Here is a 24,773-nt window from a genome sequence, read left to right on the forward strand (position 1 = left end):
TGTGGTCAGGATGTAAACAGTAATTAGCTGTCTGGCATTACCATCTTTTAAACTTCATCTTCCTAAAGAGAAAACCTACCGACTTAATACACATCCATTTGTTGAAGCTCAGTCCTGCCCAGATTCTCAGTGTCAGCTCCTCTTAATAGAGACATAGAGAATAATAACATATTTGATTGTTTGAATTATTTTATACTTCAAAGGCCCTGACCCAGAAATTGTTTGACACTAGCCTGGCCTTCGCCTTCCTGTGCAACTCCGCTCAAAATATCTCTCACTTACAGCAGATTCAACAGTTAGGAGTTTGTTTTTCATGGAGCAACGAGAACATTGTTTTATACTGGCAGCCCCCCGAAGAGTCAAAAGATGTTAGTTGTAAAAAAATTTAGTTTTAATGTGTATTTTGCCTGTGAATGTTTATTTTGCATAAACTTAAAGTAGCCAATAAATGGAAACATTATAAAATGATTACTTACATCTTTGTGTTTTAGCTCTTAAGATGGTGGTATGAGGATTTCAGTGCTACAATGAATGAATGAACTTTTGAAGGCTTTAAAGCTAAGAAAAATCATCAGTAAGTTTCATCTTTGTTTGGAGAAGCATGCTGCAGTTTCAATTACGATCAAACTTGAAATATAAGCTTCTAGTTTGTGTTTAATTTGTCTCTACATCCGACTCCAGAGGAGTCGGTGCCTCAGTGATGAACCTCATCACTAATCACAAAAATAAGCAGAAGTTCAGTTAGAAATTTTGTGACGCTTGGCTAAAACCTCTTTACTTTCACAAATGTGTTTACTTGAGCAAAATATTTTTCCCTATCTTCTGTTATTCATGACCTTATTTTACACACATTTAACTGCCAAGACACTGTGAGTCATGTTTTTTCTGCTTCCATGTTAAGACCTTTTAGCTCTCCTTGGAGATGAGCTAAAACTAAAAGAAAATGTGAGGATGGGAAAAAAAAATCACATTACCAAATGCAAAGCACCCCCAGAACATGCTGGAGGGAATACACGTTCCATCTGGCCCGGGAACACTTCAAAATCCCACAGAAGGAGATGGAAAATGTACCGGAAAAGAATATGCAGGGGCTGGACTAGTTTGCTCTGACCCAGATAAAAAGCATAAAGCTTTGTGTTTTAAATTTTATAACTCACAGCAGATAAATCAGGAACCAGAATGAAATCTGACTTTAGTCTACAAACAGCTTAATGAACATCAGTGTTGGTATAAATTATATATAGGAAGAAACTTTGTGTTACTGCAGAAGGATAAAGGGTTTTTATTGTGTGCTAGTAAGATTATGCAGATGCCTCTTTGTCTTTAAATTGCTGCACAACAGTTAGCTGTGTGAAGAAAGGATTCCGAGTTCATATTCAAAAGAAAATGGAGTTTAAAAGACGTTTCAGTGGGAAGATAAAGGCGTCATTATCCTGTCAGAATAGCAAAACTCCCACACAAACACAGCAACAAATCAAGGAAGGACATTTACCAGTCTATGTCCTGCCCTGCTGTTGTGGGAACAGTTATACTCACTTTTTCCCTCCACTCTATCAAGCTTATAATATTTTCAACACAATTTCTTTCATGTTATTCATTGCCTTCCAAATGCATGTCCCCCCCTCCTCCCCCCACCGTGAAGCTTTTGACTTTTTGTCACATTACTACCACAAACTACGTGAGTGAAGTTGCCCCCCACCCACCCCCTTTTCAAAACAGGCAAAATTGGTGTCAAATGTTTGTGCAGCAAAAATGTTGTTGTACCACTATTATTTTGAAGATATTAAGAAATGTTTCCAGAGGTTATGAAAGGTCAACCACCCACCTTCCTCAAATCAGACAAAATTGGTGTCAGTCAACTCAACTATGTTTGTGCTGGTTTGTACTCCTTTGGCTTTGAAGATATTAATAAAGGTTTAAAGGTCAACCTCCCCCCCACACACACACACATTTACAAAATCAAAATGACCTTTAAAATGTTCATATCTTCAAAAACAAAGCAGCACAAACAAACATTTTGCTGCACAAACGTAGTTGATTGACAGCAATTTTGTCTGACTTGTGGAAGGTGCTGAGGGGGGCTGTTTGACCTTTCATGACCTCTAAAAATATTTCTTAATATCTTTAAAATGATAGTGGCACAAACGAAATTCTTTTGCTTCACAAACCAGCACAAATGTTTGACACCATTTTTGTGTGATTTGAAGGACCGGGGGGCCAAGTTCACTCATAGAGATGCCAAAACAAAGTAATGTGTGAAGTAACGGTGTGTTACAGACCCCCTGGCTTTTAGATTATGCTTGGCAAGAGATGAAAGGCAAACTGTATTAATGTGCAACTCTAGCACATTAATACAGTTTAAACAATCTGTTCTCAATGGAAGGATGGATTGCTCCGTCAAGTAACAATTCAAATATAGTAAAAACCCTTAATCTTATTTTTCATTCCATTTCTGCAGTCTATTTTCCTTCTGTTTATCGCTCTGACCTCCAGCTCTCCAATCACTTCCTCTGGTGTAGAAATACTGTTTAGTTATTGATAAACCTACTGTAGTCAGGCATAAATATTCAGGCGTTCTGCCACATGGTGCGAAGGCAAAAAGCTTATGACTGTGAACCCTCCTCACCCCCAGGAGCATCAAGCACATATGCATATGCACACAAACACACAGCACAACACGACATACTGCATAAAGTAACCAAGAACAGACCCCCTGGTTTTTAGATGTTGCTTGGCAAGAGATGAAAGGCAAATGGATTTAGGGGAAGGAAGCAATAAGCTATATTTGGGGAATTAAGGGCGAGTTGTGCGTCTGTGTGTGCTTTACTCCTGCTGTGGGGATTTAACTTTGTTCATATTATCACTATGTAGGTCTTGCCTCCTGCTTGGAGATAAAGTTTAAAGACCTGTGATGCAAATTATCACAATTCTGAGGATGAACATGCTCCAGTGTTGCAATAAGGATTATGGAAAGACAAACAATCGTTAAATAGGCTACATTATGTAAAATTGACTTTTTGAGTTTCACAACAAGTGATAATATTGTGCTCTCACCAAAAACACACCTAGAATCTTTCATGCATGTTTGAGAAATCCTTGAGTCTCCTGACTAAGTGTCTGTATTACAGAGCTCTCCTTCCCTGCGACTCCCCCACTCGGCTCCTTCAGACTAGCAGCAGAAGTGATTAGCAAACAAATTGAACATCTGCTGAGCTCATCACAAACTAATGTTATGTGAAACGCTGATAAAACTTTGTTAAATGCTTTAAATGGGGCCTACCTTCCTGGAAAATGTATTATAAATTACAATTTTGATTGCATGATATCAGTAACAGGTTTTTTGAGGAATTTCTGGAATATGAAATGATGAACACGTTTCATTTACAAAGATATTGCAAAAAAAAAAAAAAATGGCTCAGTATCCCAAAGATCTATCTGGACTTTTTGCAGACACACCATTGTTTGCAAGTTTTTCTTTACAGCAAAGCACCAACCAGGAAGATATTCCCTCCCTGATGAAGTCTGCATAGTTCAGAGTGAAATAATTGAAACACTGTTGTGTATTGTTTTGTAGATACTTGCTGTAATTTCTGACATATTTGTGATTAGTGTAAATTTGACTCAACTTTAAAAGTTTAGCTAATTGGAATGTTTTATGTTTTTGTAATAATGGAAATTATATTTTTGGTTTCTTCTTTAACATTATATGCATTATGTGACATAATGCATAGGAAATGAAATGGGCTGCATGATTTAGAGCTATTGGGGGCTGCTACTGCAGAACCACTATGCTACAGTACTATTACTCTTTATGCATTCTGTGAATACTCCCTCGGGATCCAATAGTCAATGAGAAGATACAGTCATTTCCCCTCCTATACCAGCAACTTCAGGCAATTGGCGTAAGGTGAGTGAATCTTCATCAGAGTAGACAGAGTGTCTTCAGTGTGTAGCATGAGATTAAGTAATCGTTATCTGCTGACCAAACCAAAAATAGTGGTGTCCTGTTTTTGCTAGAGATCAAATTGTGGATGATACAGCAGGTTGAAAGAAAAGTGATGCTGGAGCTTTGTATTCTAAAGCAAAACATGCAAAGCAGATATTCAGCAGGGATAAAAATAAAGTATTCAGAAATTATAAAATCACATGCATAGTCATACACTGATATGTAGATCAGTAAGCAACTTGTGGTTCTATGCTTTGCATATCAGCCTCTGTCAGGGGGAAGGTGGAATCAAACCCACAACACACAAATAGCAAGATGACTAATCTTCCCACTGAATCACCCACAATGTGTGGCATGAGGCCTGAATTTTTTGTACCTCTGGCAGATTTGGGTTTAATGTGAACTTTTAACTTTACCAGCATTCTTCTTATGAAGTCGTAACAATGCTTGTGAGAGACACATTCAGAGACCGGACGGGGCGGGAGCTAAAAATTAAGCTGATGGCAAGGAAGCCTTCCAACCTCAAAGACTAGAAGCTCATCATAAAAAAATTAAGTACAAGTTGAATTTGTATTGTTTTAGTTTATCTTGAGGCGTCCTTCTCTTGATTCCAATCAGAAAAAAATGTCTTGGTTGGATGAAAATTATTTTAAATCTAAATCTGCTAGTAAGTGCGAATAGTTTTGGGCTTAACTGTAAAACATGATCCATTGGTCCATTTATTCCTAGAGATCTGGTGCTCAGCACAAAGACAAGTAGTTGAGCTGGAAAAACTAGGTTTATTTCCGCATGCATTTTTTACATTGTTTGTTAGGTTTTTAGATACATAAAGTATTTATGGTTTGTGATGAAAAGAGCTGACATCACCAGGATGAAGTCTGTATAGCTGTTTTACAATGCCTGACTAGTTGTGTCCTCATTATCAGTATAAATAAATAAATATGAGTATAATCTGATAGAACTCAAATATGCTTTGCAGCCACCGGATATTTTATTTAAAATGCTGTTATTTGGTTTATTTTTGACAAATGACTGTTACATTTTTAAGGCTTCCTTTCCTTGAATATCATGTCTAAATCTTGAAATTCATCTGAATTAAACTGAAACAGCTTTAGCTCAGGTCAACATCTGTAGTTTTAAAATCAGATCAGAATGTCAGACGGCTGCTTCACAAAGCTATGACAGCGGACAGAGGTGGGATTTGTCAGATATCCTGACTTAATTAAGCCTCGACTCCGTCATACAAAAGCAACAACACATACATCACCATGGCGATTTATCCTACGCTGTTAGCCTGCTCCAGACCAGGCTAACAGCCAGGATTAGTTAATGTTGTCTTTTTTGTGCAGTCTGCATTCATGCCAATCAGACACCAAAGGGTTCTGTCTGTGATTTTGTTTTATTATGAGTCTGTTTTGTGCTTTTTTATTTTAACACATCACCCTGCATTAAAATGCCGCCGACTTGTTTTGGTATTCAGGAAGGTGCTTTTATTATTTTAACATTATAATGTCAGAAATTGCCATTATTAATTTAAAAATGACTCATATGAACCCTGTTACTGTTCGATTAGGTTTCTGAGCATATTCTAGTCTGAGAGAAAGGCCTTTAATAGACCACTGCAGTGATGAGTGGATTAGGGAAATGACTGATAGAAACAAAGATATTGTAATCAAGTCAAGCCTACTTGTAGCATACTTTACTGATTAATTAACTTAAAATCATTTTTACAATGCAGATTAACTTTAGTTTAGCATATAATTAAACAAATGCACAGTTTAAGTCACAATATTTAAAAAGTATTTATTTACATTATAAAAACATAACTTGACTGTTAAAATACATTTTATAAATTGTCTTGGTTACTGTTAAGCTGCTGTTGCACTAACAGTTAAAGAAATTGTCAAACAAAAGTATCACAACTCAAACAGGAACTGAACTATAGGTCAAACTAAAGGTGATGCATTCAGGGACCCAACATTTTATCAACATGCTTGCAGATACTGAAAATGTTGTATTTAATCTTGACCTGTCATTTTTACTCTGTAGAAATATCGATAAAACGTGGAATGTTTTTGATGGCACAGGCGTTTCCCAGTGATATCATTGCAGAAAATAACATAACTGAAATCAACGGGTCCAAATTAAGAAGTTGAACATATTTATATCAATAAAAGTAGGGTAAATATCAAGGGTAATCTTGCTAAATTGTAGTGATCATCATGTAAATATAAACAGCATTTATATTTAAGATTCCTTTCATAGAGGTTTTTATTTTTTCCATGACAAATGTTGTCTCCCTGATAAAAGAGGGAGCAGTCAGGACACTTGAGCTTGGCACGTGTAAAATCAATATTTTCACACCAAAAGTAGCGACTGCTTTACTTTGCATGTGCCTAAGAACCTGACTCTTTATATGCAGTGCTTGTCTACTACTTGCATGTTTGTGTGTCTTTTTAATACCTGGAGGGTCTTAGAAGTTAGAGTGCGGGGACTGGCCACATACGTGTGTAAGTGACCATCAACTCCCCTCAGCAGCGGCTCAGAGTCTCGAACATACTGAAGGTCTCTTGATGTTCGCAGGTCTACCACCTCCATGGACTGACTCACATTCTGTACCTGACAGAGAAAACATGAACAAATGACATGTTAATATAATAAAATCATTTTTTAGTTCCTGCGATATGATGCTGGAATTTTTTCATGGTTAGTTTAAGCTGATTAGTTGGCACCTTTGATGCAGTGAGCCAGAGTAGAACAAAAACGACAGGAATCCAGGTAAAAACCAACAACATAAAAGCTACAGGAATATGACGGGGAGAAAATGGGATTAGACTAAAGGAACCAGCAAGGAGGAACTGAGAATGAGCTGAACATGTACTGGGGAGGTTGATTACTGAACAAGAAACAGATGGCGGTTGCAGGTGAGAGGAGAGAGACAGTGGCATAACCTTGCAACGGAAGATTTGCTCCTCAAAATGCATGACCAATCATAACTTCATTTTCCTGTTTGACCAAGACTTGATTTTTATAATTTTGTAACTAAATGTATGCTATAACAAAATGTGACAGGCTTGTATACATTTTTTAGCCCCCAGAGCCAACACTTAAACCACCATGAGCTCTAAGCCTTTGTCATTCATAACAGCCCTTTTGATTTAATTTAAAAGGAAGTCTGTCAATGCTTACATTAACTTTAAGCTATAGTTTTTTCAACATTTCAATTTGTGAAACTGTGCTGAGATGTATTTTTATTTTTTTGCATTTGCCATTAAATCAGAAGGCACAGAAAAACCGACAGAAGATTTTAAGATCTCACACTGTTTTTAAACTCATAGCAGTTTACAGTTCAGAATTTGATATTTATATTGTGCCTTTCAGTAATTGGGTGATAAGGTAAGTTTCTGAAGGAGTGTGTCCTTAAATTCATTTTAACAGAGATCCTCATTAAGAGCGTGCTCCTCTCTCACAGAAACAAGCACTCCCACACTGCTGCTCATTAACAATCCTGAGATTCTAACAGATGCATCAAACCTCTTTTGATACTGAATGTTAAGGAAAAGGAAGAAAAAAAAACCACCATGAAATGACCCAGATTGTGAGTTGTGAATGCAGAAATGATCAACAAACAAACAAACAAACCCACCCACTCACTCATCTCCTCACTGCATCTGTGTGAGCCGCAGAGGCTGGAGAGGAGCAGACACACCACGGCATACAAACACACACGTAACTATCCCCACTCACAGCAGGATGTAGGTGTCACTTCCAGAGACATGCTGAGCTAATTAAGATTCATAAACACACACGCTTCCTGACAGGAACAGTGTTGGGAGAGGAGAAGGGAAGCTGTCTCTGATTGTGCTCATCCTCTGCCGGATCTCATTTCCCTCCCGTTCTGTGTGAAGACTGTGTGATACTCCAACACCGGCAGCAAATGAGGAAAAGCGCTGTAGTTGTTTTGCCATTAACATTGCTTTGGTTCACTTTTGCCGTAGGGAAAATGCAGCACTCCTAAATCCTGATGTTAGATCCTCACAGCGGTGAATGCAGGGAGCAACGTTTGCCGGGCCAACGATGTTTAATAATTCATTGTTCCCAGTCACAAATCATTTTTATTTCTCTCTTGGGGTGCATATTGATGGAAATATACATGGCCAGATTCACAGTCTTATGCATAGCTGCATGCACATTTACACACAAACCAGTGTTAGAATGCTCACTTTTTGTCCTAAAGTACTTAACAAATTGTTTATTTCTCGCCCATTGATCAGGGTTTAATTTAAATATTAAAATTTTCTGCAGGGTTTGGGGAATGACAGTCTTCAGAGAGATGAACAACTGATGTATAGTGCCTGAAAAAACAGCTCATGCTCATAATTGTTCACATTTTGTCATGATTCAACAAATATCCCTGCACTTTAATTACCTGTTTGACCAAGACATGATTTTTAAATCTTTTAATTATAGATTGTTACAGCCCCTGGCCTCTAGAGGTTGTGCAGGCTCTCTTGTTTACATAGGTTCAGCTGTGAGAGCACACCTTCCTGATTGGCTCCCTTGAGGCTGCAGAAGAGCAACAACACCATTGGACCAGCAGAGGATTGTCAAGTTAATCAGATGCTGATGAGGCTCACCTGCTTCCTATAAAAGCCTCCTGCAGCCATTTCTCCAGTGGGGCAGCTTGGAAGAATTTTATTCCATCCATCCATTTTCTATACACCTTTGTCTCTTAGTGGGGTCTGGAGGGTTGCTGGTGCCCATCTCCAGCTAACGTTCTGGGCGAGAGGCAGGGTCACCCTGGGTTATTTTGAGTTTACTTTAGACTTGTTTGAACATTTTGTTTAAATTGCACTTAAGATTATGTAGTTTGTTTTAGTCCTATTTTGAGTGTTAATTGGGTTAAATTGTATTGTCACAGGTCTGCATCTGTTTATCCAAGATGGAGGCCAACTCTTTGTGGTTATGTCTGCAGTAGCTCAGGGCTTCTTCCCAGGTCTTATTTTGATCAATCAGTTAAAAAGGTGAATCTTAAAAAGAAACGTAAACCTGTTTTATATGACAGAAAGTCAAGCAACTCCATGTAGGATATAATGTAAACAGCACAGTCAGAGATGCAATAAGTTTATAGCAGGTGTGTGAATGAACTAATTGTGTTGGGTTCTGCAGGGGAATGGATTGGTGTCTTCTCTACAGCTACATGGTGGCAAGTTGATGAGATCCAGCTGGTGCTTGTTGTCACCAATCACCGAGGGCCTTAAGTAGGAGGAGCTTTTCTGAGGCAAATGTCAGATGGTTCCAGCAGTGGTACAGTCTAGTCCTTAGGGCTGCCCTCCTAGAAATCAACTTGCTTCTGATTCCTCTCCTGTCTCGTCCTTCCTCATAAAACCATCTCTGACCACTAATGATGTGTAGATGAGGCGCCAACAAGAGTTTCGACTCGTAGCAAAACTGTATTGATACTGTGTCGATACTGTTACTGAATACTGACACCTGCTGGACGTTAAAAATTCCTATAAGCAACGTAGTTGGCAGACTGATTTGGTGACTTAGTCTTTACAATAAAATTTAAGTCATTGCATTTTATTGTTTATTTATTGTATTATTTCATATCTTAAGTTAAATTTTAAATATATTTGATATTCTTAGATACTGTCGATAAATAATGTGAATATGTACCATAAAGTGAAAATTTAAGTGAACGTGTTTGGAATGAGGATTCTTGTGGACAGGGTTTTTTTTCCCACAAAAAAAAAAAAAAGTTTTTGCAACGTTTTGAAATTTAGTCTTATGGTTTTTTTGACACAACTTCTCCTGCTGTAGAAAACACCCTGTCATACAGCACAGATGAGGCTGGAGTGTAAAGGTATTGCAACGACAACCGGTTAGGATAAATTGCTTGTGGGCTCAATGTTGGCGCGCAAGTAACCAGACTTCCAATGATTCACTTTCTGCTAAAGAGCCCCCTGGTGGTTGAAGAAAAATCCACATATAAACGGCTTGTAGTCCGGAAAATATGGTATATGAAAAAAAAATCTGAATACTCTCTGGTATTGTTCAGGGGGTCGGACCAAATGTGGAGGCGGGCCGGATCTGGCCCGCGGGCCATAGTTTGGGGACCACTACCCTAGACCTTGGGGTTGTAACATAGATATAATATAAATATAGAAAATTTGACAGGTTTTATATACATTTGTTTTTAGCCCCCAAAGCCAACACTTTGTTGAACCATCATGCTGCAGCACAGCTGCAAGCCTGTTTTGATTCTCTAAAGATTGAAATTTTGACCTGGCATTCCTCAAAATAAGTCAAATTCGGTCATACTGAATGGAAAGTGTCTACAAAAACAATATTTAAATTTTGTGACAGATTCTTAACTGAGTTTAGGTCTGAACATGAACATGCTTTAAGGAAAACCATTCTAATGTAGGATCTGGTTGCATGTCTGAGTCATTTTTCTGGTGGAGGGTTAAACTCCATCCCACTCGGAAGGTTTTTTCAGGCCATAATGACTACTGTTAAATCTGGAGGAAAAATGGGGTCTGAGAACAACCTCCCACTGATAAAATATGGGGCTATCAGTGTCATGTGCTGTTTTACTGCAAAAGGAACTGAAGCACTTAATGAAATAGATGGCACGATGAAGGAAAAGACATTACGTAGAAATATCGAAGCAACATCTAAAGACATCAGCCAGGACGTTAAACTTTTAAATGATCTTCCAAATAGACAATTACTCTAAGTTTACAGTGGAAATTTCAAAGTGGTTAAAAGACAACAAAGTCAGTGATTTGGTGTGGCCATTACAAAGTCCTGATCTCAATCTTCCTTAGAATTTTTGAGCAGATCTGAAAAGGCGTGTTGGAGCGAATCAGCCAACATACCTGGCTCAGCTGCACCGGTTCTGTTAGGCAGAACGGGCCAGAATTCAAAACTACTGTGGAAGGAAACCAACAATGTTATGGTTGCTTAAACATTGTTTAAATTTAAACAGTCATACAGTTTAAAGCTCAATTATCTCTGATAATAAGGACATGCAGGTGAACTTCTGAATTCAAAATATGTTCTGTGTTTTCTGACAAACAAATTGAAATAATTTTGGTGTATGTAAGCTTCTGACTCAAGCTGTAGATAGATGGACATGCCCTGAGCTTCACACCGCTGAGGTGAACAAATGCTTTATTTTCCACATATTTACTAGGGTTGAATTTGAAGATCTGTTGCCTTGCTGAGTAACTGACGGCATCTAAAGGACTCAGACAATGATGATCTGTCAGCGATGCCTGTCAGTGTGTCTGCATGCTTCTGTTCATTTTTCCATATGTGTCAAAGCAAAGAAGCTGAAGGTGAATCTTTCATTTAAATGCAAGCCGCACCTGCACCGCACCTGCACCGCTCTGCAACGCTGACCGCCAGCTGAAGCTTGGATGAACTCCAGAATTAGACAAACACAAACATATACCCAAAGTGCTCACCTGTTCAGTCAGCAGGCGTAGCTGTTGGTTCCGGGGGTCTCGTTTGCACAGGTTTCGAGCTGGGGCGACTACCGTGCACACACACCGGCCGTCCGGATCTGAGGCTGTGCTGTACACTTGCCAGCCTTCCTCTGAGCCAGGGTACAATCCCTGCACAAACACACACACACACACGCACGCACACACACGCACACACAAACACACACACACAAGTTCAGTGTAAATGAAGTCACTGTGCATGTCAGCTGTGCTTTCAAGAGTGCAACAGATAAACCAAACAGACTAAAAGCCTTGGCTCTTATTTGTGAGCATGCAAAGGTTATTTTAGTTCAGTCTGATACATATTTCATATGTGTTCCGACCTTTTACTAATTTGAGTGTTTTAATTATTGAAATGTATCTAAAACTTCAGTAACCACTGGTTGACTTTAAAGCCTTTTCTTGTTTGCATTGTCAGCAACATTCATGATCATTTAAAAAGGGCGTGGTATGTCGAGCTTTTTCCTTTTGCCTGAAATCATCTGCTTGCAACTAATAGTCTGAAAAAGCTCAATTTGAGTTTGGGAGAAGATCTTGATTTGTCCCTCTATGACTGGTGTCAGAGGTTGTTCCACATGGCCAGCAGTTAGTCAGGCTCAATTCCAGTCAGAGCTGGACTCCACCGCTGTTGCCCTTTGTCACAGATTCTGTTCAGAATGTTTATCAACACAACTTTGAGGCGTAGTCAAGGTGACGAGCTGATCCGTTTTGGTGGCCTCAGAACAGCATCTCTGCTTTGTGGTCCTTTTAGCTTCATCAGGTTATGAACTCCAGCTTTGCTGAAGTGGCTTACAGCTAAGAGTGAAGCAGGAATGAAGGATGAGGATCAGTGCCTCCTAATCTGAGTGTCTCTGACCTCTAGAAGGACTCTTCATTGGAGAGTTCTCTCCTACCGTTTCAGATTTACCTGCTGCAACAACTATCTCACTTGCAACTCGTCAAGCAAGAGCTCCATCCCAGAGATGTCAGGCCCCCTTTTCCCAGAGCCTCGATCTGCAGTGATCTTGCCTTGTCTGTGTGGTGTATAATGTTGGCAATTTATTGTGAGTCGTTTCTTATTTCTAAGTGAATAACTAAGAGTGTTGTGTTCTCAGTGAAAGCCAATAGGGGTTCTTAAACCTTTTTCTTCTGTTTAGTGGACAGCCAGTTTTTGTGCTACACCGAAGCCAGAAATGATCCTTTGCTTTCTTGGGACGGGGTTGTAATGCCGATGCCGCTCTCTGTTGCCTCAGTTAGTTATACTCCTGTCCTTGACACACTTGGTCTGGTTGAATATATTTTTTGTTGGGTACCATAGCAACAGACAAGCACTTAGCAAAAATTTGTTTCTCACAAATGTATTTTTTGCTCTCCCTCTTCCTGCTGTGCACAATTAATCTTACACAAAATGTCATCAGGTTGGAGATGACCTAACTTTACTTTGTTGTAGTTATTGACTTTTGTAAGTTTCATGTGTATTTATAGGATCCTAAAGAGAATGCTATAAATATAAATCTTATATCATTATGCTAGTTCTTTGAAATTTTGAATCAATCACTTATTCTTATTCTTTAATGCCATGCCTTCTATAAAGCTCAATTTGCACAATTCTAATTACATTTTCAATATAGTAATGTTTTCTGAGCTTGTTTGTGTTGCATTTCTTAGGGTCAAGTAAATGTCTTTCTACAGATGAATCCACAAAGTTATCTTGCTTTTTACAGAGCCAGCAAATATTGGATTAAATCATCTATGATTCCAATTGGATGTAAATTTCCCTTTTTTTAGTGTATTTTTTAACCTTTTAGGTGCCACTGAAATGATGCTTACAGCTGAAACATGAGAGTGCCTGGGCTCCCTCTAATTAAGATTTCACCAGACTCTCAATTTGACCTACTTACTAACGTTTTAGAACAATGAAGAGGAACCGCTGAGCTCAATCTGATGTTCCCCAGCCTGTCACAGTGATTTGGCTGCAAAGCCTCTCTAAAAACACTGAAAAGAGAGTAGAGACACAGGAGGAAACTGGGGAAAATGGAAACCTGATATGGACATAAAGAAGCGCAGAGAGAAACTTCTGATCGGGCTTGATATGACAACCTGATGCTCTTATCACAGCGAGGTTTACAAAAGCAGGGGAGTATTTGTTCTGGAAGACATGAACTAGACAGGAATTTAAACACTGCTTGTGCTTGTTGCATGATAGAATTAAAGAGGAAATGACATAAGAGTGTCAACTTAGAGCAGGGGTCACCAAATCCAGTCCTCAAGGGCTACCATCCTGCAACTTTTAGATTCACCTCTGCTCCAAAATGTCTGAATTTCCTCACCAGCATTCATTCCTCTCTGCAATAGGCTGGAAATGAGCAGTTTATTTGATCCAGGTGTGTTTGAGCAGAGACACATCTAAAATTTGCAGGACTGTAGCCCTCAAGGACTGGAGTTGGTGAGCCCTGACTTAGAGAGTGCCTTATCCGGGTCAAAGCGGAAGTCCTGCCCCAAGTGGCGGAGTTTAAGTATTTCCAGGGGAACATTCCCCTGGAGGACCCAGGTGGCTGGGACGGATGGACGGATGGACGGATGGACGGATATACTGTACTGAAAGAACAAGATTGTAACATACAAACAGAAACAGAATTCCTTTAAGAAAGTTCAACAAAATAAATACAAATAATGTCAGTTATATATTAAAAGCAAAAGCAGCACAAATGGAAATGTTATCAGCTCAAACCAGTAAAAATGTAGCAGAGTTTATTGACACCATATTTGTTTGATTTTGTAGATGTGTGGGAAAGTTGGGGAGGCTAGTTGACCTTTCATGACCTCTGGAAGCATTTACTATCTTTAAAATGATAGTGGCACAAATAAAAAATGTTGCTGCACAAACATAGCACAAATGTTTGACACCAATTTTGTTAGATCTGAACAAAGTGGAGAGGCCAACTTCAGTCGTTCACTGGAGTACCTGCAGTCTTTTAAAGTGTGAATGAGACATTTTACGCCACGCCCCCTGCAGGTTGCTTTGCTATATGTACCTCGTTTCCATAGAGAGAAGGAACTGACCCTCAATCAGATGACGCCTTTCGGAAAATCTCTCTTGATACTGGCAGAGGTTGCTGAAGCACTTGTCCTTAAGTGCGCCGCACAAACGGACTTTCCCCAATACTGTGGGTACACTCCCGAGGAAAATCTAATTTCACCAGACACTTGGAAGAGGCTCTAATGCTGTAGGGCAATGTAAGGAGTCCTGTGTATTAATACATGGAAGAGCCAAACATTTTGACTTGTCTGCTTGTAACTTTGGCATAATTGAACTTGGACTGCAAAACTGCTTTGAGGAAAACCACTGGCGGATTCACAAAGCTGATTAGCCAGAAGTCATTACCTTGTTTAGCTGTTCCACAGCAAATACGTTGCTATGTTTTCTTCATAGCAAAGAAATCGTTACAGGCAACAGAGAAAAATGAACAGACAAAAAGAATAGAAAGAATAGAAACATATCTATGCATTACCAGGAAAGAATAAATGAATGTTTTTATGCTCCTAGACACTCAAAGTGCACAAAAAATAATAGTGACAATAGTGTTTGCTGCTCATCTGGTAGACTGAAGAATCATTCCAGGACCTGAACCTCTCTCTCACTGCTGCACTCTGTGCTCTCAGGTTCAACCAGCCATTTTCATTCTACAAACAGACTTTTGTACTGGTATAATTTGATTTACAAATCTTTGGCTTTCTACCAGGATATTTATCTTCCAAAATGTCACATAATCAAAGCATCTATTGTTCACAGTCCAGACCATTACTTTTAGTGTTCCCTCAGAATACACAGCTTGGCAAGAAGGATGTTGAATCCTATTCTGAACAGTCTGTGGGCTTCAGCGTCTGGTCATGGCAAAATGCGGGATTCTACGCTGTTCAATTCATGTATTGAAACATTTACCAACAATTGGATCTAAATCACCCATCTACGTGGATATTTTGCTTGCACAACTGATAAGCTTATTGAACAAAAAACGGGCCCCCAATCCGTCAAATTAGTTTTTTTATTCCACAATTATTTATGAAATTTCTTTTTCCAAAAAGTTGACATCTATGTGCACATTGACTGAACTGACTGACTGAACTGTATATTGAAGGACTAACTGGAATATGTATTTTTTTTCTTGGAAAAGAAGTGGTTGTTGAAATGAGCCTTATGAAACCTACCCTTATTTTTCTGAATTTTTTTTTTTTCGAAGGGCGGACAATTTAAGTTTTTATTAATCTTCATGACGGTAATTAGTGTCACTTGAATTATTATTCTTTTGTGGGGAAAGAAAAATAAACTGGAGTTGTTGAATTTATTTGCTTATCATCCTCCTGTGTGGCCCTAGAACAAAAGTAACTTTACTACTGAGTTTATTGCTAATTAAACAAAGTAGTGGTTACACACACAATAAACTCTAAAGTGCAAATAAACAATGAGCAGCTAAAACAATTTGCTCACCAATCTTGCAAGACGGCAACGCAATAGCACAACATTGCACCGCCTCTAAACCCCTGACACTCTGCAACCAGAAGTAAAGAAAACTGAACAAGTTAATATTTATAGAAGAAGCAAAGCAATACCTGACAAGATGTGAGGTTTTCTCTTGATGAAGGTTACCATCACTTACAAACTAAGTCACAGCTCTTAGTTTACAGCACAGATAAAATGAAACTCATCATGATCAGACTTGATGAACCAGAGATGGTCTCCTACTTTCTCCATGACTCCACTGGTGTCACAGTTTTCTTTTGGTTCATTGTGACCCCAGTGTTTAAACTCTACATCACTGTCATCAACCCAGAACCAGTAATGGAGGGAAGAGGTGTAGTGAAGGCAGAGCCATACGAAGTGACTGTTGGCTTTCTCAGCCTCCAGTTCAGCAAAGGTCTGCATCTGTTTATCCAAGATGGAGGCCAGCTCTTTGTGGTTATGTCTGCAGTAGCTCAGGGCTTCTTCCCAGGTCTTATTTTGATCAATCAGTTAAAAAGGTGAATCTTAAAAAGAAACGTAAACCTGTTTTATATGACAGAAAGTCAAGCAACTCCATGTAGGATATAATGTAAACAGCACAGTCAGAGATGCAATAAGTTTATAGCAGGTGTGTGAATGAACTAATTGTGTTGGGTTCTGCAGGGGAATGGATTGGTGTCTTCTCTACATCTACATGGTGACAAGTTGATGAGATCCAGCTGGTGCTTGTTGTCACCAATCACCGAGGGCCTTAAGCAGGAGGAGCTTTTCTGAGGCAAATGTCAGATGGTTCCAGCAGTGGTACAGTCTAGTCCAGGGGTGGGCAATCCTGGTCCTCGAGGGCCGGTGTCTTGCAACTTTTAGAAGTGCCTCTGCTGCACCACACCTGAATAGAATAATTAAGTCATTAGCAAGGCTCTGGAGAACTGAGGAGGTAATTAAGCCATTTGATTCCGGTGTTTTGTACCTGTGACACATCTAAAAACTGCAGGACAGCGGCCCTTCAGGACTGGAGTTTGACACCCCTGTCTTAGATGTCTCTCTGGTCCAATCCACTTGAATCCAACAGCTGAATCACCTCCTGAATGCAGTCAGGTTCTCCAGAGTCCTGCTAACGACCTCATTATTTGACTCAGGTGTGTTGAAGTTGAGATGCATCTAAAAGTTGTAGGAGACCCTCGAGGCCTGGAGTTGCCCACCCCTGGTCTAGTCCTTAGTGCTGCCCTCCTAGAGATCAACTTGCTTCTGATTCCTCTCCTGTCTCTTCCTTCCTCATAAAACCATCTCTGACCACTAATGATGTGTAGATTTTATGAGGATCAGTGCCTCTATTTATGTTTTCTCATCTACCTGAATAATGTGTAGTTGCGCCCCTATCCATGGCACTTCAACAATATTACTTTACCTTTTATCTGGAAATAGTGTCTGTTTATTCTCTGTATTAATTATTGCTCGAAATGTCTCCCCATACCAGTTTATTCCTCTATATTTACTTTAGATTCTTAGTTTATTCTTGCATTTTGTTCTTCATTCATTTCATTTGGTTACCTTTGATTAGTTTTATCCTCTCTTGGTTTATTGCTATGTCCACTTTAGTTTCTTTCCTGTTGCTAAATCATTATCATTTATTGACCATCAGTTCTCTCATCACCTGCTGCGCCGCCTGATCGTCATGTGTTTTACATTATGTGTTGATTTTTCACTGTTCAGCGTCAGATTCTCTGTTTTTATGCCATAATTCACATCTAGTTCGTCGCTCCATTTTGCCCGCTTCTCATGTTTCAGAATTTGGCGCAATGTGCGCGGCGTTTTTTTTTTTTTTAACTCCCTAAGGTGCAGGGCGGTCGGGAAACATATCGATGGGGGAAAGGCAGAATGACATAAACCTTTTAAAACAACGGAAACAATTTCGGTGTTCTGATTATTGAAATATTAAAGTGCTGTGGTACCATTGTTCCCTCAAACCCGTTTCATGTCGGACCACTTGCAGCACCGTGTTAACGCTATAAAATGAACGCTCTCTATCGTGGTATCACCCATGGAGGGATTTCTTTATTTAAATGGGTTCATTTTTCAGAGGGATACAAAGTGAAGGTATCGTGATTTTAGTAATTACATGTTTATAAGAGCGATTTTCTGCTGTCCTTCCATGGAAGCGGGCAGCTTTCAAATGGAAATAAAACACTTTTTAATATAAATTGCTGCTTTGACATGATCACAGAACTGCAAAAACATATGTAGCCTACATAAATACCAGACAGTGAATCACAGCAGTGTAATCAGCCGGTGTAACGCTGAACTGATGCGGAGCGGAGCTGCGCCATGAAGCTACAAACACTGAATAGAAGAAGAGCTGCCATCGATACAGAGGCAGGCAAGCATGATTTAATGTTACACAATACAGTTTTACCAAGTTGCTCAAAGTCTAAACTGGCATTGTTGTGCATTTAAGGTGTAAAGTTTACCTTAGACCAAACGCCACCCAAAGGCATCCCAGCGCCCCCCTTTTGTAAAAATGTCCGCCAGCGCCCCCTGCCGTCCTCCGAATGCCCCCTGGGGGGGCGGTACCGCCCACGTTGAGAACCGCTAGGCTAGAGTGTAAAGGTATTGAAACGACAACCGGTTAGGATAAAATGTCTTTTGGTTCAGCTCCCAGTGTCTGCTCCGTCGGAGCTCCCAGTGTCTGCCCCATACGAGCCCCCGTCTCCAGTGCCTGCAGCAGCCGGCACTCCGCCCGGCCCTCCAGAGCCTGCAGCAGCCGGCGCTCCGCCCGGCCCTCCAGTGCCTGCAGCGTCCGGCGCTCCGCCCGGCCCTCCAGAGCCAGCAGCAGCCGGCGTTCCGCCCCGCCTTCCAGAGCCAGCAGCAACCGGCGTTCCGCCCGACCTTCCAGTGCCTGCAGCACCCGGCGCTCCGCCCGGCCCTCCAGAGCCTGCATCAGCCGGCGCTCCGCCCGGCCTTCCAGAACCAGCAGCAACCGGCGCTCCGCCCGGCCTTCCAGTGCCTGCAGCAGCCGGCATTTCGCCCGGCCTTCCAGTGCCTGCAGCAGCCGGCACTCTGCCCGGCCTTCCAGAACCAGCAGCAACCGGCGCTCCGCCCGGCCTTCCAGTGCCTGCAGCAGCCGGCATTTCGCCCGGCCTTCCAGTGCCTGCAGCAGCCGGCGTTCCGCCCGGCCTTCCAGTGCCTGCAGCAGCCGGCGTTCCGCCCGGCCTTCCAGTGCCTGCAGCAGCCGGCATTCCGCCCGGCCTTCCAGTGCCTGCAGCAGCCGGCGTTCCGCCCGGCCCTCCAGAGCCTGCAGCATCCGGCGTTCCGCCCGGCCTTCCAGTGCCTGCAGTGGCCGGCGTTCCGCCCGGCCTTCCAGTGCCAGCAGCAGCCGGCGCTCCGCCCGTCCCTCCGGCGCTCCGCCCGGCACTCCTGAGCCTGCAGCAGCCGGTGCTCCGCCCAGCCCTCCGCGGCTAAAGCTCCGCCTCCTGCGTCGCCACCCACCGCGGCTCAAGCTCCGCCTCCTTCCTTCTCCTTGCTGCTCCTCTAGGCCCAAACCCTGGATACCTCCTCAAGCACCACCAAGCTGTTGCCTGTCCATCCTTAGTCTCCTAATGAGACTCATCCACAGGAAGCACCAACAACCGCATCACCTGCTGTGAAACCCATGTACTCACCTCTGCTCACCTTGATCTTCAGACTGAAGTCGATACAATATTACTTTATCATTCTCTCCAACGTTTACTCCCCAGTCTAACCACTCACCTCTTTCTTAGTTCCTCCTCTGGTCCGGTCCCTCCCTGCTACCTCAGATCAACACCTCTAAAGTCTCTCTCCACTTTGATGTAATGATTTCAGCTCTACCTTCATTGTGCTGCTTACTCTTCCTCCCTCAGGCTGATTATTCATTGTCCTCATCCGTACTGTGCTGATCCCTATTTAAACAGCTGCTCAGTGCAAGATCGTCTGTTGCCCCAGTCACAGCTTTCAAGCCTTGTTTCGTGTCCAAGAAGTTCCTCGTTTTCAAATCCTGCCTGTTTTTGACCACTGTTTGCCTAGCCCCTTTCAGCTTTGAGAAGAGTTTCTGACCCCCTGTTGCTGAACCTTGCCTGCCTCTAGCAAACTGAATATTGGATTTTCCTTGCCTGAGACCCTCCTCTGCCTGACCCTGGACCGTTTTGACATTGTTAATTAATTACAGTGCATTGCTATAAAGAAAAACCTTGCAAACAATGGCGTCTCTGCAAAACACCCAAAATTCTTTTTGGGATGCTGAGCCACAAACCTTCTGGTAATATTCAAGTTCATAATGCTTTGTGTTGTAACATTCATCCAACAGTTGAAGAATGAGTTGGGAAATTTACCAAACTACATGGTTGATTCAAGATTAACATCCACATTGTCGAAATCATCTGTGTCATTTTGAATTTCATCTTGTGAGTTTTCTTCTGCTGAAGAGGATTCTTCTAACGATGAATCCTCAAAGATTTCTTCAAAATTTGTCACAATTTCCCCATTGTCACAGCTTGGTTTCACGTCCAGGTCCTTCATGTTTTTGGGAAGACTGGTAAAGACACTATTTTGTAATGTCTGTGTTGGCAAAGAGTTAGCTGATTTCTTCAAATTGTATCCACACATTCCCAGCATTTGTGTTTTCAGAATGAACTTCCTCATCGTTAGAGGAATCTTCCATGTCCTTTAGGCCTTCAGGGTTCAATGTCCAAAGCAAAGTATTTTGATCTCTCATCCTCAGAGCTCTCTACTAAAACGTCTTTGCATCTTATGTTATATCCTAGCAACTTTTCAACTCCCTTCGTAACAAGAAATCCAAGGTCGCAACCAATTTAAAAAATCATCTTGACTTGGTGAACAGTTAAAATGGTTTGTAAAGTCAGTTTGAAGTCGTCTCTCTGGAATCGATCTACCTCCAACCAAGTTGAGAAGCAAACTGAGAATTCTTGTATTCTTGTATCTCTTTGAACATTTATGACATCATCAATGAGAACATAGAGGTTCTCATCAACATGATGATGTCAAACAACCTGTGTCAAGTTCTGGTTTGTTTTAGTTGCTATGGAAACACAAGCAGTTATGTATTTGATATGATTAATGTCAATTAAAAATGCATGCGTAGACATCTAAATTTGTAAATATTAGTCAATAAATGTGCATAAATTTAAGTTTTGTATTTGTCCTGTTTTCCAACTCATACATGTAAAAATCTGAGATTTTATGAGAATACCCATGAACAAATAAATTAATAAAAGTATTTTTATAGGTTTCATAAAGACAGTAGGCCTAAGTATTTTTTCAGAATTTAGACACACATCAGTCACATTTAGAAACTGGCTCTGAACCATCTTCTTGATCTGTTTTGAACTGTGGGCCAGGAGGATCCTCTTAACACCAGCATTGATGTGCAAGTGGGTCTTCTTTGACACAGTGAGGTCTTTTTTTTTCTTTTGTAATATCTTTGTAATTAAAAGTTACATCATTTCATATTACAGGTATTCCCCCAAAAACATGCACTGATATCATGCAATTAAAATTGTTAATTTACCTTTTATACATTTTAAGGAATAGCATTTTTTAAATTATTATCCGCTGCGATTGACTGGCGACCTGTCGGGGGTGTACCAAAGCAAAGTATTTGCTGTCCTGTTGGACAGCTGGAGAAAGGCACCAGCATTAAGTTTGGCTCATTATTCAAATTATTTTCAAAAGTTTTCTCTCAAACGAAACCCAGTAACTGGGTAATCATATAATATTTCTGTCATGTATAAATCCACCTTTCTGAGAAACTGACTTACAGGAATTTTATTAGCTGAATTTTATTAGCTGTTAAATCAACAAGAAATAACCAATCAAGTATTAGTGTGTCCAATAAATATATATGAGGTTGAATTTTTTAACTGAATTACAGAAATGTTAATGTAATGTCCCCGTGGGATCTATAAAATAAGACTGATTAAAAATTATTTTGTACTGAGATTCAGCAGTACAATAAAGACTGAAAGGAAAATGTTCTTTTAAAATTCACTAAAAATAATAGAGTTAGTCAAATTGTAATAATATTGAATTAAAATGTGATTTAAAAAATGCTCAGAGAGCACGCTTGAAATAATGATTTTTCTTTAACTGCCATGCAAACTCAATATTAATAACTTTCATGTTTACATAAGCAATGCTTTGACTTCATATCCAGCTTAAAATATATTCCTTACATTTGCATAGAACTAGTATAGCTGCTCTCCATGTGCAGTTAAGTATAAAAAATTACAAATTCAGGTTCGCAGAGAACACAACAACTTTTGGTTTCTGTCAATAAACCTTGAACAAACACTCTCAACCTGCTTCGCAGCCATAATGTCTCCATCTGTTGTCATCCCGCTTGTTGGTGTGTGGGCGTCCGCTTTCACAAGACCGCTTGTACTTTGCTGAACTTGCAAAGTGCTGCCACGCAGCAGACGAGGAAGAGCCAAGTCAAAGGCTCCGAACATGAAAACACACTCAGTTGTGTATTCATCACTTCTGAAGACATCCTATTTATCCATGTTTATTTTTGGAGACAAATACACACAACCACACTTGATGTCCACCTCAACCCTTGTGCGTGCGAGGACTGAGGTAAACGTAGAGGACTGTGGAAAATGATACACGTTTTACGTGTGTGGGGTCGTTTGGACCCCATTTCTGGACACAAGGGTTAAATGTAGCACATCTTGAGTTTGTGATTCCGTAAACAGATGAGGAAAAGCTCGACCATAGAGAAAAAGTGATGAATATGCACAGTAAGACTACCATTAAGTAAGACTCCCATGTGTGCAGTGGACCAGCATCTACACATTAGGGGCTGCCAGGGTGTTGCCAGGGCAACCAATCCGCTGGTTGTCCCATGGGTGAGTCACATTCCTTCCCCTTTTCTCCCTCCATAGGAGAAATATCACACTAGCAAGTCTGAGACAGAGCAATCCTACTAGCCGTTTCATTTTCTATGTGAATCAGTGGCTTCATAATGTGTATATGATCCAGGAGAATACATATTTACTTATTTGCACTATCTAGTTTGCTAATTTACATCTCTTAAAGCTTTTTAAATTTCTGAATAGGGTTTCTGATTCTGCTTTGAATTTTAGTTTTTGTTAGAATCTATTTTTTCTCTTATAAAAAGAAAGAAAATGTGCATCCAGAATAAATGCTTTCAGATATGAAACTAGATTTCCTTTTGGGTTTTTCCTCCCGATTTAAAAGGCAGACATTTGTCTTAGTAAGAACAAAGCATGCCCCCACAGAGAACTTATGCAAGTATTTGCAAGGAGGAAACAAAAGGAGAAAGCGTTTGATCCATCACTGAAAAATTTCAAAAGACATAAAAGAAACAAATCGCTCAAAGAAAATCTTTTGCACATTAGTTAGAAGTTAGAAGGTAAATTATTTCTTAAAAGATTTAGGTTCATCACTTTAGTTGATAAAATATAATTGAATATGTTATTTAGAAAAACAAGGGATACATACACTGATGATCCGCTCGTGTGTGCCATCAGGGGAGATGATGGTTCCATTGAGTCCAACGAGCGACGGCAAAGTCTGGGACATCCAGTTAGTTACCATAGCCATGGTGCTCAGCACAGCACCAATCTTGAGCATTGGAACAGTCATCCTGATACACACACATTCACACAATTAGAAGAAACTCTGCAGCATCAAAGTGTTGGTAGCAGTCATCCTAAAACCAGCAGGTAGCTGTGCCTCACTGCACTACGGGTGAAGCATTGTGTGCAGCCACAAGACAGGAAAGGAAATCCAATGGAGATTTTTTCCACTGCTGAAGTCCAACAACGGTCCCAAGTTAGAGAATAAATCCTGATACAATCAGTTCCAGAGGTGAAGGCAAGTCAGAGCATCCAAAACTCAGCTCAGAATGCAGGAGATTCTTCCAGAAATAGTCGTTTTTTTTTTTTTTGTTTAAATGTGTGTGTGGTTTTTGGGCTGCCGCCTTTGTCTGGCACTGAGGAGTTGTGACTGAGCCAGAGCTGCTGTTCTGTTTTATCCACTCTCTGCTCCCTCTCTCTCTCTCTGATCCCTCTCTGCAGACATCCCTCCATCGTTTACAGACTCGTCCTTGTTCTTTCAACTTGTTCATCGAAGATGCAGAATTTCCTTTCTAACAATATTTAATTAGCAAAAGAATCTCACTGGGAACTGAAAAGCTTAAAATATAACGGTCCCCATTAAAAATAGCATTTATTTTTCCACTTTTTTAATATCCCTCTTATTTGTATTTTTATATTTTTCTCACTTGTTTGAACTAAGATGTTCATTTCTTGTCCAGGTGTTGTCATTGATTGCTTATCTTTTCCTTTCTGTTTGCCTTCGCTTTTCTTCTTTAGTACATGATGGAATGAATGCACAATGCTTAGGATTGACTTATCCCTCATCTGAGAATTATGGCACAAGCTTCACAAACTGATGCAGCTCTGCCACCATGTGGTCATAATTGTATAAAAAGTAGTAAAATACACCCATGATCAACTGTGGCTCTCCTGAGTTACTATACACAATTCCTGAAAACTAACAATAATAATAACGTATGCCGTTTCATTTGAGTTAATGACTCTACAATTAGTCTAAGGTTTCAATTTAGAAAAAAGGGGAAAGAAGTTGTATTCTGGAAAAAGTGATTTTGATTTTCACTGATAAAGAAAAATCTCCTTGTCAAGTATATATAAATAAAGTAAATTTGGCAGAAAACATATCCTTAGGTAAAAATAAATCAAATTTGCTGATTTTTTTTTAATAACTTGCAATCATTTTATTATATTACCTCTCTTCCTCATCCAGTGATGGACTGGAA

At 40.2% G+C, this 24,773-nt stretch overlaps 1 protein-coding gene across 3 annotated transcripts in view; it reads right to left on the reverse strand.

Moving 5' to 3' along the window:
* Nucleotides 1-24,010, reverse strand: part of LOC103462074 (noelin-2-like) — a 44,232-nt gene extending 20,222 nt beyond the window's left edge. The window contains exons 1-3 of one of the 3 annotated variants that reach the window (XM_008404592.3): nucleotides 23,435-24,010; nucleotides 11,422-11,571; nucleotides 6,410-6,565 (exon numbers count right to left, since the gene is read on the reverse strand). In XM_008404592.3, coding sequence (XP_008402814.1) covers nucleotides 6,410-6,565; nucleotides 11,422-11,571; nucleotides 23,435-23,578 — 450 coding nt within the window. In that variant the 5' untranslated portion in view covers nucleotides 23,579-24,010. Of the gene's footprint in view, nucleotides 1-6,409; nucleotides 6,566-6,678; nucleotides 6,823-7,592; nucleotides 7,731-11,421; nucleotides 11,572-23,434 lie in introns of those variants that run through there. The other 2 variants (XM_008404616.3, XM_008404608.3) reach the window with 2 other exon arrangements.
* Nucleotides 24,011-24,773: the final 763 nt, after the last annotated feature.

Source organism: Poecilia reticulata, chromosome 1 (assembly GCF_904066995.2).
Source record: "Poecilia reticulata chromosome 1, P_reticulata-male-v2, whole genome shotgun sequence".
Classification (NCBI taxonomy): Eukaryota; Metazoa; Chordata; class Actinopteri; order Cyprinodontiformes; family Poeciliidae; genus Poecilia; species Poecilia reticulata.